Source organism: Pieris rapae, chromosome Z (genome assembly GCF_905147795.1).
Source record: "Pieris rapae chromosome Z, ilPieRapa1.1, whole genome shotgun sequence".
Classification (NCBI taxonomy): Eukaryota; Metazoa; Arthropoda; class Insecta; order Lepidoptera; family Pieridae; genus Pieris; species Pieris rapae.
The window spans coordinates 5,045,127-5,063,668 of record NC_059534.1 but is presented as its reverse complement, the minus strand read 5'-3'; the positions used below and the strand labels follow the sequence as shown (position 1 = coordinate 5,063,668).

General features: G+C 30.6%; 3 protein-coding genes across 6 annotated transcripts in view; 2 read left to right on the top strand and 1 right to left on the bottom strand.

Annotated features, from left to right (window-relative positions):
• Nucleotides 1–2,251, top strand: part of LOC111000387 (frequenin-1) — a 103,908-nt gene extending 101,657 nt beyond the window's left edge. For both annotated transcript variants that reach the window (XM_022269805.2, XM_022269797.2), the window contains 2 exons: nt 291–379; nt 795–2,251. In XM_022269805.2, coding sequence (XP_022125497.1) covers nt 291–379; nt 795–962 — 257 coding nt within the window. In that variant the 3' untranslated portion in view covers nt 963–2,251. The remainder of the gene's footprint in view (nt 1–290; nt 380–794) is intronic.
• Nucleotides 2,252–7,168: 4,917 nt separating this feature from the next.
• Nucleotides 7,169–10,881, bottom strand: LOC111000428 (pyruvate dehydrogenase [acetyl-transferring]-phosphatase 1, mitochondrial). The gene is made up of 4 exons (XM_022269854.2): nt 10,412–10,881; nt 10,194–10,332; nt 9,418–9,584; nt 7,169–9,208 (listed from the first exon to the last, which is right to left on the bottom strand). The coding sequence occupies exons 1-4, from the start codon at nt 10,607–10,609 to the stop codon at nt 8,219–8,221; spliced, it is 1,494 nt and encodes a 497-aa protein (XP_022125546.1). The 5' UTR covers nt 10,610–10,881; the 3' UTR covers nt 7,169–8,218.
• A 483-nt stretch (nt 10,882–11,364) lies between these two features.
• Nucleotides 11,365–18,336, top strand: LOC111000850 (vesicle-associated membrane protein-associated protein B). 3 transcript variants are annotated; one of them, XM_022270451.2, is made up of 8 exons: nt 11,365–11,538; nt 12,544–12,696; nt 12,773–12,876; nt 12,953–13,033; nt 13,115–13,210; nt 13,668–13,745; nt 14,285–14,395; nt 14,964–18,336. In XM_022270451.2, the coding sequence occupies exons 1-8, from the start codon at nt 11,487–11,489 to the stop codon at nt 15,123–15,125; spliced, it is 837 nt and encodes a 278-aa protein (XP_022126143.2). In that variant the 5' UTR covers nt 11,365–11,486; the 3' UTR covers nt 15,126–18,336. The 3 variants fall into 3 exon arrangements, with proteins under 3 accessions (XP_022126143.2, XP_022126135.2, XP_022126151.2); XM_022270443.2 differs by having other exon boundaries at nt 11,366–11,538; nt 12,532–12,696; XM_022270459.2 differs by lacking the exon at nt 13,668–13,745 and having other exon boundaries at nt 11,367–11,538; nt 12,532–12,696.
• The last annotated feature ends 206 nt before the right edge of the window (nt 18,337–18,542 follow it).

The window sequence follows — 18,542 nt, the reverse complement described above, 5'->3', positions numbered from 1 at the left end:
TACGAATTTATTGAAGCTGAAAAAACAATATACCTCGACTGCAACTTTCTCGTATTGTTCTTATAACTTTGACAACCGGTCATTGTTTAATTTCCAAGAGTTTCCTTTTTAATTAATAAGTTTTATATCTATAGTATATAATTTTAAGCATTCAATAGGTTTACACTTCCTACTTACTTATATTTTTTATGTTTATAAATAAAATATGTACAAAAAATTGTTTTATAGAAAATTTTATAACTCTTCCAGTGCATGGCAAAAAAGATAAAAAAACTTTTTAATATTTTTAGGGGCTTTTCGACTCTATGACGTGGACAACGACGGATATATTACACGAGACGAGATGTATAACATTGTGGATGCCATATATCAGATGGTTGTAAGTATAATGTTTCTAGATAATACTGCGCATCTATCATTCTACAAATTTGTAAGGTTAATTAGACGAAGTACTTACACAAACACAAACATGAATCATCAGATCCTTGCAGCGGGTTTAAGAGTGCTATATACATTTATGCGTAGATTTAATTAATTTTCAATACAGTTATTATAAAATCAACAAATATTTCTTTTATTTTGATACAAAGTGAAACATTTCCATTCTAATAATGTTCAAGAATGCATAAGAAAAGATAAAGAAGAAACTCAAGCATACATATACATATTTTGCAATCATGTGTTGAGTGAGAACTGTCTTAAAACATATACGAACACCGCTTGAGTCAATATTTTCTTTACATTATAATAGCATTTATCCTTTAAAACTACATAAATATTAATGAATTTTACAGGGTCAAACACCCCAACCGGAGGACGAAAACACCCCACAAAAGCGCGTCGACAAGATCTTTGACCAAATGGACAAGAATCACGACGATAGGCTAACACTGGAGGAGTTTCGTGAGGGCAGTAAGGCCGACCCTCGCATTGTACAAGCTCTCTCCCTTGGGGGAGATTAATCGACAGTCATTCTCTCGCCGGATTTCTCCTTTAATTAAATACTAACGCCACGTGACGCACTGTTGCATTCTACTTTGGATTTCAAAATGTTAATGTCCATTTCTATGGACTGCCTAGTATATTAAACAAAATATTTTAATTAAAAAAACGGTAGGTTTTGTTAATATTTAATCTTGCAATTTATAAAATCTTGTTTAAATACTTAAATACTAGTTTTGTGTTTGTGTTTTTCTGTAAACTTGTGCACTAAATTACCCAACATAAAAGGGGAAACTTTACGACATGGTCGTGTAAAATTACTAAAATAAGGTAAAACATCTGACACAAAAATGTTTCTGTCGTAAAAACAGCCCAGCTTGATTCATAATTTTTAAGCACGCAAATGTTACCGTCTAGAAACAATTGTATATTTAGGAATATATTTGGTCATGAAAATCTAAGGATTTTTTTAACCGCTGAATTTATAGTATTTAATACAGACCCTGGCTCAAGCGTTATAAATTCAGGATTAGACTGTCGGATCCATGGTATATAAAAATAAAAAATTGTCACTCATCACTCCGAAGACTCTCTCTTATTCTGACGGGTACAGTAGTACTAAATAAAGTTGATAATAATTAATATGAGGCTTAAGATAACAATTAATCACTGATAACGACAATGAAAGACTCTTGAAAGATTATTATAAATGAACAACACAACCTCTCTGTGGATCAGTCTACCAGAACCATAGAGTTAATCGAAAATCAATGACTTGTGGAGAACAGAAAGCATAGTAATGTTTCCGTTTATTTTGACAACTTTTATGTTTTTGTACGTAATATTTGGTTTTATGTAATTTAAAAATAACGAATGCTTAAATACGACAAAGCTACGGTTAATAAAACATAAAATATGACTACTGCGCCAGCAAAAGTTTTTCTACTTTTTACGTCATTAATATTTAAATTATTTGGCCTTATTTTTTGGACATTTATAAGCAACCTTTCTTGATCTACAAAATAATAGAAGCGATTATAAATGATCAACTCCAGGAATATCTAGAGTGGTCGGTCAGATGAGTACCTTATACATAGATGTGCAGAGACAATTGAGTCAAGGAGGAGGCGATTGCGGTTTGTTTAGTGGCATAAAGGACTTCTCTGGTAACTTCCAGCCTATGGCCTCCCCAAACAATTGCTTGCATAATTATGCAACTAGAACTCCAGCTTCTGGTGGATCGTTCATAGTGGCATGTTCCGTAAACAGCACCGCACTCGCAAGCCTTCAGGCATTGTGGATAGCCGTGGATGGCTGCTTAATTTAAGATGAGCCGGCAAATAAATATTTCATTAAAATATAATGTACCTATATATAATACTTATATTCTCCTCTCTAGAATAATTTTTATGCAGATGTTTTCTATTCTGAACTTAATATAAATAGTTGCGTCGTGCCTCGTGTTTTTTGGCGTTCGTAAAAATACAGAATAACTTACCATTATGGTTTGGCCTTTAAATAAAAAGAAGCCAAGTATCTTACGACCTTGATATATATAACATTATTTACAAAAAAATTGATAAAATACCCGTGCCATCTGTGTCTACTACAACAATTTAAATTTTGTGGCAAAGCAAATCCGAGCGAGAGATCACAGATAACAATTCTTAACTCTTATAGTACCATATTCACTGTTTCGTGACAAACATTTTAAGTACAAAACATTCCATATTTGTATTAGTCTGTAAGCATTCATTGCACTTTTAATAATCATATGCCAAACTGCGTAAAAAAGGCAAATCCAACCGCTTTGCACAATACATTTTTTTTATATATAAATAGGAAAATTCACTTATACAAATCATAATTATATAACTATATAGAATTTATGTCAAAGACACATTTAGCTCCTTTAGTAAAGTTCTTATACATATAAACATTTGTAAAGGAAATGGGACCGTCTCTGTTGCTCAGTTGGGTCCTAGGTGTCGTGAATTAAAATAATCCTTGGAAGCATGGATTGGTTTGCTGCTAGATGAAACAAGTATCTGTCTGCTCCTCACCTCATTGGGGCTTATTAACTTATTTACTATATGTGTATAATAACAGAGAATATTTTATGAAAATCTTGGCTTCATATATAAATGTTTCACAGTTTAAAATCTCTGAAATTATTATGTATTCCACGTTAACGTTCTATTTTCCAGTTTCAAGATAGATTAGGATAGTGATCATAAATGTTATGGTACTTCATAGTCATCAAGATAGCATTTAATTCAAATATTGCTGTTGTTAAAAGTTGTTAAGTTTTTAAGTTTTACGCTACAAACATAAAAGTGTTGTATTTCGTATTTGTGACAATACAAACTGTTTTGGCATATTACAAACGCTGGGTTTTTACAACCCGATGTACTTTAGAAACATTATACCCAACTTGAAAAATTATAAAAAAATCAAAGATAAATTTTACATAAAACAGTTAATGTAAGGCGTATTGTCGTTAAATTTTTGGATAAAATTAAAAAGCATAAGAAAAATTTAAAAAGTGTAATGGCGAGTACGGTTGTGGATGGTAGCATTAAGGAAGATTTGAATTAAATGAACTTTAATAGTAAAATAAAGATAAGTATTGACGTACATATGTAACTGCATTTATATTTACTTAATGCACGCAAACATTCTACCGCCTGTGGTGCTTAGTGCACATTCTTTTTAATTTAGTTTTGAGAGTCGCGCAATTTTTTTTCGCAATTAGATCTGTACCACTACTGTGTAATAGCGATCCCACTTTAATGTTAACTGTTAAGGCCCTATCCCAGAACGAATAGCTGTGTGTGTGTGTGCACAGGAGCGCGCCGACCCGTAATAACGATTAGTTTAAACAAAACATTAAATTAATGTATTTTTTTCTGTAATGATTACTTGGCCTGCGATTAAATATATTGTGTAAATTTCAATCACGTTCTATACAAAATTTCGTAATAAAATGAATTCAATAAGTCCTTAAAGTTTTGTACCGCGCGATCCCAAGGTTTTCATGTCGGATTTAAAGAATGGCAAAATTTTATTCCTTAAAGTCGGGATCGTTTCTACTATACTAAGGAAATTAACTGAAAATATAATAATTATTTAACGAAGAGTGAAGACACAAATGCTAGTCAATTCGTAAGTAAATTTAAGGCTTCGAGCATTATAAGTTACAAAGTAGACTTTTTAGAGTAGGGTAAACGTTTGGGGCTGTGCTTTGTATTAAGTGAACTTTTGCATTTGAATTGTATTTGGCACGTCTTAAACAGACAACACAGAAACAAAAGCTTCAAACGCCGCTTATTTTTTTTTAAACCTTTTGACAAAACCATTTTAAGAAATACACCACAAACGTTTATAATTATTTTTTCTTAGATATTTTAATACAAGTTTCAAGTGTCGTGCGTTTATGTAGTAATAATAGATGTTAGGTGTCCGTTGTAAAATGTGAATAGGCACATACAGCCTTTTAAATTCAACATTAACCATACTTTGATCACACTGCTGATTTCTCGAGGTAAAGGGAAAATACATAATTTGTTATTCGTATTTGTATAAGCTACCTTTTAGAAGTGGTCAGAGACACTATGTTGCTAAAATTGTTAAACATCTGTATAATTTATCAATTTTCAGCAGCGAACTGATATAATCAATTTTGATAGAAACTATATCTTGAAAATCCATCACATCTCTTTGCAAATAATCTACAAAATTCCCAGTAATTTATTTTTAACAATATAATTAAAAGTATTTTAAATTCTTCATCCCGAGATTAAATCTATTTTTGGCAGGTGTTTTAGACTCATATTTGTATGTAAGTAATTAAAAAAGATTTACTAGTAGCATGAGCCAAACGTAATATTACTAACATATGCGTAATTTATATGAGTAATGTAACTTCTCGCTATGTGTAAGCGACTCTAAATCTTACGATACCAGTGCTTTAAGAATTTTCATACAAGTATTTGACGCAGACTAATCCTCAGATTCAGTCGATACTTAGATTTATTGGATTAGACAAAGTCACAATTAGCGTTTTTATCTCTCGACACTAAATATAGTCCATATTATGTATTTGTTGTTTAATACTGTTTTGTTATTTCGTAAATTATTTTTAACGATCGGAATCTGCCGGTTTTTCAAGAAACAACATTAGGTTCAGTTCGCTGCACTCAATTTGTTTTTTGAAATTAGTAATTCTGTGTAAATAGTAATTGCCTACTTTACTTACTACTAATATTCACTTTTATTATAAATTATTAATAAAGATGTTGATATGGTGACGTTGTTTTATTTTAACTAATATTTATAATAGTTTTATTTCATGTCATTTCAATCAAGTACTATGGCTACCGCTATGAAAAAATAAAATGATAATATAATATATTTATGAATAGATTTACCATTAAATTACATTTCTTATAAGAAACTTAAGTGGCGCTGGATGGGTGGTTTTCTCGGAGTACGGATGATTGGTGTAGGAAAACTAAGAAGTTTTGCCCAAATGCACGACCAAGACGAGACTTAGGCCAGTCTTGGTCTTGCGTCAATACACCTGGTCCTTAGTCCGCACTCTCAGTCTTAGTCTTGGTCTTGCAGCAAGTCGCAAGTCTTGCAAATACCTATTAGCCTATTGCTACTTATAGAACTAGTTAGTTTAGATTGTGATTCGCGCTGTAAGACGTATGTAGTTACAGAATTATAATCATCAAAATCATCAATACAACCCACATTCACAGTATTCACAAGGTTAATCAACCAATAATAGAATACTACAGGCAAAGCCCACCTATGCGGCCAAAATAAGGAAGTGCATGTGTGTTGAGATTAGCAGATTTCATTACAGTATGCGTAGGTACATTTTTTAGGCAATTTGTGGTACTCGTGACTGGCGCGCTTTGCTTTTTGTGCCTCTGTCAGTACTCTTTGTCGGCGAATGCGGCGCTCAAACAGTGTCAAATGCTGTGATACACTTATTGCAAACCGAGGCAATTCTTTGTCGGTAAATTATCAAATAAGTACATAAATAATACACTGACCGACCAACAGTTTATTCGCAGAACGTCACATTTTCCCAATCATTCTTGAACCTTAATTATTTAGCGATAAAGTTGAAAATCTATTAAAGAGAGTTTTTCAGATTGTAGTAGCTTGATGTGCTGGCGTCTGTACCATAACATTGGCTGCAGTAGAAATTGTTACTCGACTCGCTGTTAGGTTTAAATTTTGCTGAATAGAAGAATAATATAAACTTTGAAACGTAAGTGGGTACCTACACAATGTTTATATAATTTTGTTGGCTATAATTTTTAGCACATACCTACCAACCTACAAGTACTAACGTTATACGTGTACTACATAATATATTATCATAGGTAGATACCTACAAGGTATGAACTTTGCTAGAAAGTTATTCTAGGTACATTTTATCACGTGGGATGATGGGAATAGATTAGTAAGTATTAACACGCTACCTACTTAATAAATAGTTGAAATATAATAAGTACTTACCTACCTACATTACCTTTCAGGATTCTTTCAGACAGCGGCACGTTGCCAACTGCAGTCCTTAGTTTAGTATTAAGACGATACCTACGGTTTTCATACTGGGGAACGTCTCTCAAAATTGGCATCAAAACCAAATACCTACTTAATAACGCCCAAGTCGCAAGATTCTTGCAGGCTTAATGCTTGTCTTGCTTAAGTCTGGCAGGTTTCAGTCTTGGTCTCGGTCTTGCTACAATAAGGTGGGTCGGGTAAGGCGAGATTGAGAATCCAATTGTATTATGGAAAAGCCCAAGAATCAAGATCATCATACCCACATATAAATGGATTGCTAATTAAATTAAATTTATATATTTATTTCTCTTGGTAAGATGAATCACTAAAAAGGTATATTGTAATTTTATATTTATTGGCGTATTTTGAACGCATTTCTTTATTTACGGTTTCTTTATTTATTAGTTTTATGGACCTGAACTTATCACTAACTCTATGATGAGTTTCTTCGTATATTCAAAATAAATAAGCTTTTACGCAATTGTTATAATTTTGTAAATGTAGATTAAAGTTAAAAATTAGTAAATTTAATTTGGTAATAATAGTATATTTTTAGTTACAAATATGGCAAGAAGCATAACTCAATTTACAACATAAATAATATAATTATTTGTTTTGTGTAATTGTAAGTTGTAATTACATTAAGATAGCTTTGAGGAAAAAACCCTAAATTTGAGGTAGATTTTCAATTTAATAAACACCTTATAAAAACATGTATTTCTGTTGTTTTGATTGTACATAATTCTTAATATTCATGTAGAGAAATTAAAATAATATGTATAACAAAAATGAAGTCACACAAGCTTTCTGAATATCCCTTTTTTGAGCTTAGCATTGATACGTCACAAATAGAAATAGTTGTTATTAAATGAACACATAATTTATTTATTACTGTAACTTGGAAAACATATCAAATTAATGTATATGAAACTTTTAAAGCTACATATTTTTACAAATCACTCTGACCAGTTAAGATACACTAGGTAATATTTATTTTTAGGGACGAAGTTTTAATATATGCACAAAATTACCATAATTTACCATGAATATTATCAAATATTACAATATGACCTCGCCATCATCCAGACAGTCGACATACATTTCTTTTTAAGAATTGCGATACTTGCAACGTAATTTTGTACAAATATACTCCTATTTCCTTTATTTTCTGTATAAGTATCAGTAATCTTAAAGATAAGGCTGTAAAGCAATTTTTTTTTAAACATTCAATTAAGTTATAACAAAAGACAAGATTCTAAACAAGGAAGAAAACTAACAAGAAACATTTAAATATATAACAAAATTTAAATCATTATTTGAAACGGTTTTTTTAAGGGTTGGTACATTTAAACAGGCATTTTTAGACTGTATTTAGTAAATATTCTAGCATAAGCTTAGTTTATACAGCTCAGACAATTCTGTGAACCTAAAATTTAGTATCGGTGTCTTTAACATCATAAAGAAACTGTAGGTGAGTACACATTAAACAAAGGTGCGACACTATAACACTCAAAAAGTTACATTTACAACTCACACCATTAAAAATGCACAATTTCTCATATACAATGAGCAATTTGAAAAATAAAAAATTAGTTTTATAAAGGATTTCTAAAGTACATGAGCAATCAAAATTTGTAATTAAACAAACACTCACAAGGCAGTCAATTAAAACAGGCACAAATAACACCACTTAAGCAGGGCACTGCCGAAGATACTCTGAATCAAAGTAAATAACTGTAACAGTCATATCATCTCGGAACATTCTACTAACATCTGGTGACAAACTAAGTAAATGAGCCAGTCTTGAGTGATCAACACCATATTCAGTACCACCTATAGCGTGTCTTATTAAATGAGTCGCTGCATTCCGATCTTTCGGTTTACTTTTCAAACTCTCCTTTCTATGCAATAGTAACTCATTTATATCACCTAACTGAATGTTCTTTTTTGGCAATTTAAGTGGATTGAAAAACACTTTTCCTTTCATGTGTTCACCAACTAATTTCACAGATTGGAGCGGCGTCATCATATCCCAGATCCCATCTGATGCAATAATTAAGAACTTGTCCTTTGGAGTCAGTCTGTGATAGAAGACATCAGGCTTTGCAGTTAAATATGGAGGTGTGTGATAGTTTGCGGGGATTGCTCTTTGACCTATTAATGGAACAGCAAGCTTTCCTAACATGTCAGCTGACCATTTATATCTAAAGTCACCTAAACTTCTTAATGGTGCTAATTCACCTAAGAGTCTATCACGTCTGATTATTGTATTTCTCTCATTTTCTGGATGTTCATTCCATATCCTTTTCAGTTCATCTATATTTTCTGAATTGTGCTCTTTGGTTATCTTCTTTGAGATCCATTCATTATCTTCAGTCATAGTGCCTAAGACAGCATTGCAGTCACCAATATTAGCTACATATAAATGAGGTCCATCAATATAGGCAATGCAGGCAACAGCACCTGACAAGGCAACTGATAATGTTTTATGATTTATAAATCCATCTTTAGAGTATGGGTCTAAGACTTCCTTTGATAAGTCATCATCTAGATGAAGTACACTCTGTTCTAAACAAGTTTTAACATCAATATCACCTTCTTCGCGTAATTTTGACAGATCATCTAAATATTTCCGAAAACTCTTTTCATAAATCACTTTTAAATCTTGAACTATATCTGCCTGTAACATACAAAACATTTTTTATTTAGTTATTATCACCACATTGAAATAATTACTCAAGATTTTTATTTAATACATAATCTTTCAGGATGAGACAAATACTTATTAGTAGCTATTTAACTGATCGTTCTTTGAATAGGCAAATAAATGAACAATTGATCTTTCAAGCTACAACAATAAGATTATTTAAGCAACATAGATTTACTCACCTTATCATTGAATACTTCTAACAAATTATCCATGACATCTTGTTTTTTAATTTTCTCTAAATCATGCGCAGATAATAGACTTGCAGCAATATATTTTAGCATCCGTTTAGATAAAACCTGAGCACAAGCTGGACCTCCATGTCCATCAAAGACTCCCATTAAAAACCCTAAAAAAAATACATTCCCAAAATACTAAAAAGTAAAAGGTATGGTAAAAGCTAGACAGATGTGGGTAAAATTTTCTTCCTTTTTGAAGTATTAAGTTTGAAAACTGGATGTATTAAATTTAACTACTGGAAATCTTTCAAACTTTGAAGTATGTATGACTGTGTTCTATGAAGGTTTTCCAAAAATTGAAATTTGTAGTAATCATTATTATTCTTACTTCACAAAAAACAGCTAATAAAATTATAATACTAGAGAATTTCTGCTGCTAGTAGTTGTAAATCACATAATTGTTAAATTAAAAGCTTTACTGATACCTATTCAATGTAAATACTCACAACACAATAAATTTAAATAGGCACAAATATCACCAATTAGGCCAGGCGCTGTTGATGATACTTTGAATCGAAGTTAATATATATATATGATCAACAGCGTATTATAACCTTATTAAATGGGTTGCTGCATTCCTATCGTAGGTTTAGACTCTTCTTTAGCTAATAATTTATTAAAAAAATTAAAAATAAAATTAAATTACAGTAAAAGCTTTACTTTACAATAGGTATATTGGATGTCTTATTAGAAAATAGTAATTTTTCATGAGTATGTACCTGGAGTGAAAATACATTGAGCCTCACTTCTGGTGTCTTCAATAGGATGATTAGAAGCCAATTGATTTGAGTCATAGGATTTAATAGTGCCATATATGAATTCTTTGTTAAATTCATTTTTTCGTAGTGTAGCTGTTACCTGGAATATACCAAAATAAACTTATATAGTAATTAAAAGTGGACTGGTGCAGTTCTAGTAATAAAATAATTTCAAATACCTCCTGTGGAGAGGGAAGCACCGTAACACCATCATCCTGAGATTTTCTAAGGCATGGGTAACTGCGAAGGCAACGTACAGAACTCTTAAATATATCTTGTTTGAAACATTGACCGTTTTTAAAGAAAACAGTTTTCCGTAAGCCGCGGTCTAGTTTAGTGCAACCGTTCAATATAATACAAATATTAGAATAATTCATAATTGTGATTGACTCGTTTACGGGGCCATATTATGCAACACACAAATTAAAACAATACACGTTATTAAAAATAAATGTAGAGAATGAACGTAATTAATTAGTTATTATTTGTTTCTGGCTAAACTGAAACTGATGACTTTGCTTTCTTAATAGGACCAAAATATAAAATATTCAATAACTGACTAAATAATAATAATAATAGGTATTCTTTCTACCCAATGTTTATTTTATTTTTGTAGTGATTTTGACATTGGAAGTTTTTTCAGTGTGTTTTTTTACTTTGTTACCTATGCGTAGAGGCAAGCTGATGCCCACAGATATAGTAGAGGAGTGTTAATTTTATTCACTGTCATCGAAGTGTCAAAACCTTGTTGCAAACCCATAAAATAGAAAAATTGTAATAATAGAAATTCTATTTTTTATATTTAGTGTAAATTTAAATTTCCTTTATAAGTGTCTTAAATATTGATATTTTTATGAGATTGTGACAACTGAAATTCATATCTGCCAACTCACATTAAAGTGAATACCTGATGATAGTTGCGTTCAATATATTAAATTTCAAGAACGTTTTTAAATCGAATTTATATTTAAAAATATAATATAATTATAATTTTAATTAATATTTAAAATGAAGTCATAAAATGTAATTATAATTTAAGTACTTTAAGCAAATCTTTGTTGTATATACTTGGAGATTAAACAGGCTTCTTGTCTATGACCCTATTTCAGAAAATAGAACGCATGCGTATTGCGCATATCGTACTCGCCATTTGGATTTCGGTCGTTTCTCGTTTTCCGTTCACTGTGACTGACAACGCAGAAATAATTTTTTTGCTGTTTCTAATTTTTATCAGTGATATAACGATTTAAGAAAATGCCTAACCAGGTACTAATAATAGAGCCCCAAAATGAGCTGAAGTTTAAAGGTAAGTAGATACACTAACTTTTCCAATCACTGCGTTTTCGGCAGCCGCAATGGGACTTGGGCAACATAGGTCATGTTAACTAGTGACAAATGGAGTTTCTATTTCAAGAGTTCAGTATTTTTCAGGGTGCGGTTTGACAAACTTTTTTGTTTAAAGAATTATTCCTGTATATTTTTATTTTCTATCGGTATATAGGCACTCAAATCGCGTAAACCTTGCAATGGGTCGGGTGGTAATTGATTGATTAGGCAACTCCATTTTCGTTGTCGAGTCATAATAAACGATTTTGTTTTAATAAAATCTATTTGTTTATCTAAATTTCAAATAAATATTAAGAAGTGTAACAATGTGGTCAGTGATATTATCTCTCACACATATTTTGATGGGGATACCACATGTTACTCAAGTCATTTATTTACAAGTACAAAAATATTGGCTGATGCTTAATAATATTTATAAGCAATGGAAAACTTTAGGAAATCATTCAAATAAATTATTTATTACCAGTTATTTGTCTTTATTATATATATATAATAGGACACTATTTAAGTCATAATCGAGCTGATATTTGTTATATTTTTGAAATCTGGATTAAATGTTCAGTTTTTTGTTTAAAGTAGTACTATGTAAAGTAGGTTTACACCTTATAATCTACTTTAAAAATTAAATGTATTATTTATAAACTTACTATTAACATTAAATATAAGTAATTACTTAAATAATGTATTCTTATTTTCTCTTATTTAGACTTATCCACTTGACCCACATTTATGACAATAAAAGTATCAATAGTTTTATGTAATTTATTATATTTTTAAGTAAAGATACTAATCTACATTTTCAGATATGTTAGAGCTTATTTTATATAAATACCAGTAAATGCAATTTTTGTATTCTTTGTATGTTTTGAAATAAACTGTAATTTGCCCAAGTTCCAATTTTACTTTTTATTTATACTTTTTAATCTATAGCTTACCTAATTCAGTATTGTAGTTAATCTTTCAGGGCTTTTTGACCAAGGCCATACAACACACATGAAGCTAACTAATCCAACGAGTAATACTGTTTTGTTCAAAATTAAAACAACTGCACCAAAAAAGTATTATGTTCGACCAAACTCTGGTGTTCTCGAGCCCAACGCAAAAGTGGACATTGCAAGTAAATATTATTTTAATAGTTATTATCCTCCTTTTTATTAAATATCTTGTATTCTTATTAATCAATGTTTTTACAGTTACTCCACAACACTTCTACGTAGATCCTAATGAGACCCATAAACATAAATTCATGGTGCAGAGTGTTATTGCTCCTGATAATAAAACCAACATTGATCAAGTAGTAAGTGTTAAAACAGCATTGTTACTTTGATTAATTATAGTCACACTTATATATTAATGTTAATTTCTTGTTTCAGTGGAAGGAAACACATCCCAACCAACTCATGGATTACAAATTACGTTGTGTGTTTGTGTCCCCACGGGAAGGCAATACAAATGTAAGTCAACTATTTTGTAGTTGTCATATTTAATAGAAATATATTCCAATCGATTTTTTTCTCAATGTTCTTTGTTGGCAGGATGCTGGTGATACTGCAGCCCAGAATGAAGTTGCTAAAAAGCTGGTGGCTGTAGCTGAAGAGGGTAAACCTCCAGCACCACAATCTGTGTCCAAGGTATTATTCACGATGTTAAGGCTTTAGAGTTTCATACTATTGTAATCAAATTTATTTTAATATGGTATATTAAAATATTTATATTAATATTCCTAAATTATCAGGGATTTTTCAAAAGAAAAATGGAACCAATTATTATTATATAAAAAATTAAAATAGTAATCATATTTCTTAAAAATGACTGTGGATGTCTGATGTTTTTATCTAATAAAATATATGACTCATGGAAATCCTTTAGCCTTCATAAAGTACAATTGCAAAATAAACATTTAGTGCATATGTTATCACAATATTAATATAATAGTATGAAACTCTATTAGACCTAGTTTGCTGTTCACTTTATTTTGCCTTTTATATATTTATCCAGATAATTACTTTTTAATAAGGGCCTAAGCTAGAAACTAAACTAGTAAAAAAGAATACATTTTGCCGGCAAGAATAAATATTTTTATTACAGGAAGATTTAGTCAGTGTTACAAAATCTATGAAAGGAAAACCCGAGGAGGAGGTAGCAGATGATTCGAAAAGCATTACGGTATTTCGGTTTCGTAAATTATTTGTGAGGCGCATACATATTTGTAATTATTAACATTTTACAGCCGAAATATGAATGCGTTCCTATACTCAATTGAACCAAAGTATATCTTAGATTTCATGATATCTTCTAGTTATGGTATTATTTAAATTGGTTAGTCTGATTGTCAAGATTGTCTATATTGTGTGAGTTATGTAATAGACATAATATTATACTGTGTTGATTAGTTAATATTGTGAACCTCAAATTACCTGTCTTATATGTATTTGTAATTTATTGTCACAATATAATTAACATTGACGTTACGGATGATACACACAAATAAATTATATACAAAAAAGATAGAATCTATATGATGTATGGGCTCAAAAAAATAGATATCTAAAATGAAACTCATATTGCACTTTTGATTTCCTCAATTCGTACTACAAGAATGTACTCTTTACAATTGCATTTTAAATTTAATTTGCTTACTTTATAGTTCTCAGATTTATGTTGGTTTTATATAATTTAATATTTTGTTTTTATATCTTTTCAAGGCTTTCTCGAAGTCCGAAAACGTTGACAATGATATGCAAAAAGTAACAAACGAAGTCATCCATCTTAGAGAGGAAGAGAGTAAACTGCGCCACGAAAACTTGCGACTAAAAGTAAGTACACTTGACTTTTATATATTTTGTATATAGATTTATGGAATTTGTTGTTTTCAACTTCTGTAAGCAAAAAATTGCTGTATACCAACCTATCATATGTTACTGTATAATTGCTAAAGCGAATCTTAATTAATGTAGCTAAGCTTGGCTAATTATTCTACTTGAGCCCGCGATTACGTCTGCAGAAAGTACATTTGACAATTTCTTTACCTACCCTACATTGAAATTTATTAACATGGTTCATTGGTTAATATAAATAAAATAAGAATTCATTGGAACTAATGGTGCCATGTCATAATTTCGTTACAACTAGTATTATGCAAAGGCTATAAAGTATGAAGAGCATGTAGCATGATTGTCTGCATTACCCTTTCATTAAGTATAAATTATTGTGTGATATGAAAACTCATTCTTTTAGATGAATATGTGTAACTGGACTCTATTGATTAAATAATTTGTTGCATAGCGATTTTAAACTGCTGTTTTTACTGGCTATTTGCGATGAAATTACATGTTATTAACATCCATGACATCAAGAGACTGATTTTCGATACTAAATTTACAGGAGGAGCTTCTGCGTTTGCATCAACAAGTAGGAGGCGAGCACATGGCTCAACGTGGCCACTCATACGGCCCTGAAAGGAAGGAACAGCTCTCTGTACCATGGTTAGGTATCACCCTGGCTATGGCACTTTTGGGAATCATCATTGGCAAGTTTTTCATGTGAATAATAGCCCCCCCATTCCGCGGATTAACCCCCACAGACACGCCCACATTACAAGGCAGCTTCGATCTTGCAAACTTCCGCTTCAGTGCCGCATTCGTTGAACTCATTGCGCGTTACACGTATTGGATGTTGTGTTTCTATTTGTGTGTGATTTTGATCATCATCGTCTGAATTAGAACGAGTTAGTTTGAATGGTGGGCTTGTCGAGAGGTTAAAATGCGACTAAATGTTTCGTTTTAAAATATATTATTTGCAGCCATGACCGCGACTTCACTTAATCAGTGTCTTGTTTGAATAATGTAAGAAGTTTCTGGTAATCTTTTGTTTTTAATGTTAATTAAATTATAATTATGTTTTTATTTTAGGGCATATTTATTAATGTTGATACTATTGTCCTATGTAACTTGTATTTATGATTATGTAAATCAAATTGTGCATACATTATTGCACTTGACTATTCAAACATGTATGTCAAACTGTAAGCTGTGGAGGAAAGTAATGTATATTAAAAACCCATAGGAAATAGAAATTTGACTTTATTATTTTTAAATAAATACATCTTATTAATAATCCTTTAATAAATAATGCACAACTTAACACTCAAGTGTTTTATTTCAGTTAATCATATATCAAAACACATATTTTCATTGCTCTTCTCCACGGCTAACTATGTAAGAATGTTGTGGATTAAGAAGCATCCTGGTAAATTTATATTTCAGTGCACTATTCCTAGACTTTTCAATATGTCCATGCTTTAATTACTAAAAATTTTGTGGCAAGCCAGCATACTTCTATTGGCATTATTCTTAATTATTCTTTGCAAGTAGGAATTGAGTCCCTTAACGTTTTTAATAAAGATTTTGATCTCTATAAAAGTATGGTGTTTTTCTGTTTTGATCAGGGAAGCTCTTTAAATATTTATACTACTTCCATATACTATAGACTCAAAACAATTCTTTAATGTCCATATGAATATTTTTATCAGTAATATGCATTGTGCTATGAGTCTAAACCATACATGTCTTCCATTTATTTACAGTCAGCCTCAATAAAAGTCTTTATATATCAACTTTAACTAACACTGAAGCATTAGTTACCTACGATTGTCAGTCACACTAAATTTGATGTGCTAAATTTTTATGTATTAACTCACACAACGACAAGCTCACCTAACTATAATATTAGTCCTTTAATGAGAAAGATGTCGCTGTCGCTTGATTATTATTGTAATAAATCTAATATAGATAAAAGTGCCTTCGTATGAGTTGAGGAAAAATTGTTAATTGCTATCTGCAATAATGTTTATTAACATTAAACAGAAGAACGAGGATGTAAATTTCGATTAGTTTTGAAACTTGTGTGAGAAAGACAGTTTTCAAATATTTTATCTCATTCGTGCACCTAATATAGTAAGATTCTAATGGTATTTAACTACAACTATTATTCCTAGTCTTCTATGTATTGTCTAATTCCTCACTGATTAAGAGGAGTGCAAGTGGAGCTATGGTTGGATATATGATGCAACAAGATGAATTTTCTGTTTCCAAATAATATTTTTTGCGATATTATTGTTTACCGTTATAAATGTTGTCTTTTCTCACTCAAATTTTACTTATTCTAGCTTAGCGAACCGTCTGCATCTTATCGGGATAGATAGATCAATCGATAGCGACACCAAATATACGAATTAATTCTGTTAAACATTTTTAGTAACAAATATGCAGCAAAGTGTTTTTGTTGTCAAATTTGTTGTTTTTCAAGCCAAAGTTATGCCGTGTAGGCCCTAATATGGTTGTTCCCATCAATTAACGTTTTTTAAAACGATGGCATTTAAAAAAATAATATATAGATAATAAATTTTTAAATTGATGTAATAGTTTAAATTCTTGTATAAAAGTTGTTGATACATTTGATTCATTTTTAAAGAAATTACATAATTTTTTATATATCTGAATCGTTTGTAACTTCAATAACTCCTGAGTTTTTTATTTTAACTGGCCCCTGGCTAAAAAAATAAGTTTAATTTTGTTGTTACATATAGTACAATACAATATTTAACAGCAAAATTTAACTTAACTTTTTTTTGGAATTTGCAACTTTGGTCAAATGCCAAACAGCTGGCTTTGTAATTGTTAACAAAATATTTTCTATGATAACTAGTGTTTATTTCTCATTTACGTATTAAAATTATTGTTTTGCTTACGTGTTTTGAAGTGTTAAGAAAGAAGCCGCGGTTAAAGGCTTCGTGTTAAATATTGTGTCGAGGGTTTCCGAAGATTTGATGTGGCTAGTCACTTGGCAAAATGTCATAAAATTTAAATACAACCTATGTTATTCTAGGTTGCCCACATTTAATAAATGCCAAAACATTGGCTAGTCTATGCAACCATTATGCGTTTCCCAGTAGATAAATTGGTGAAGGAAAGGGAACTTTTAGTGGTCACGAGCGTTACTAATACTAAATATGCAGTCATCTTAAAATATATCGCATTTGTCTTTAGTTTTGTTACTAACGTCTAATAGTCATACGAACAAGTACAATAGTTATTAATAATGCCACTGCCTGTACAAACAGTTCCGTAACAGCTTATCTTGTGAATGATATTGCTATAGAAAAAATTAGTAAGCACTTAGATTAATATATGCTGTAAAAACACACGACATTTATTTGCATGAATGTTTGAACGTTTTACTATTACGTCGTTTCTGTATTATTACCTAAATTATATTGGTTTTGTCAAGAATCGATATTCAACATATATATATATATATATGTATATTTAAAATGATTCTTATTATGTAGTTATAGTTTGTGCCTGAATGTGTGATAAATGCATTATGGCTTTGAATGTAATGGTCGGTCGGATAACTATTCATACCATGTAGAAGTTCTGCGGTGTAGCACATTAAAAATAAATCGTAAGATCAGTTATATATCTAGTTTGGAGTGATTATAAGCAGCCATATTATAAAGTATGGGTTCATTGGCAAATATTATCACTGTATTCTCAAAAAATTATAAAACCGCTTGTGAATATGTCGTGGATATTATGTTGGGTAAGGTTATTTGGATTGATAACGATTAAGTAATAAATTCTTAGGTTTATCTTTAAGTAACTACAATAAAATTTAAATTGAAAAAAATTTCCGTGTGGTATTGTTATATTATGCTATATTGTATCGTTTTCTCAATAAAAGACTTAATTTATGACTACTTATTTATTTGCTTGGATGAATTGCTCTTCATTCTAGTAATGTCTTAGTTTAAGTAGCAGACTTAACTTTCAGTAATTGGTGGTCTAAATTATTATCTAGATTAAGTGAATCCTTATAGTATTTTCATTTTTATCAGTTTGAGTTAACTTCACGACTTAGACGTTATCTTAAGAAAATGTTATGCTTCGTCGACCCAGAAAT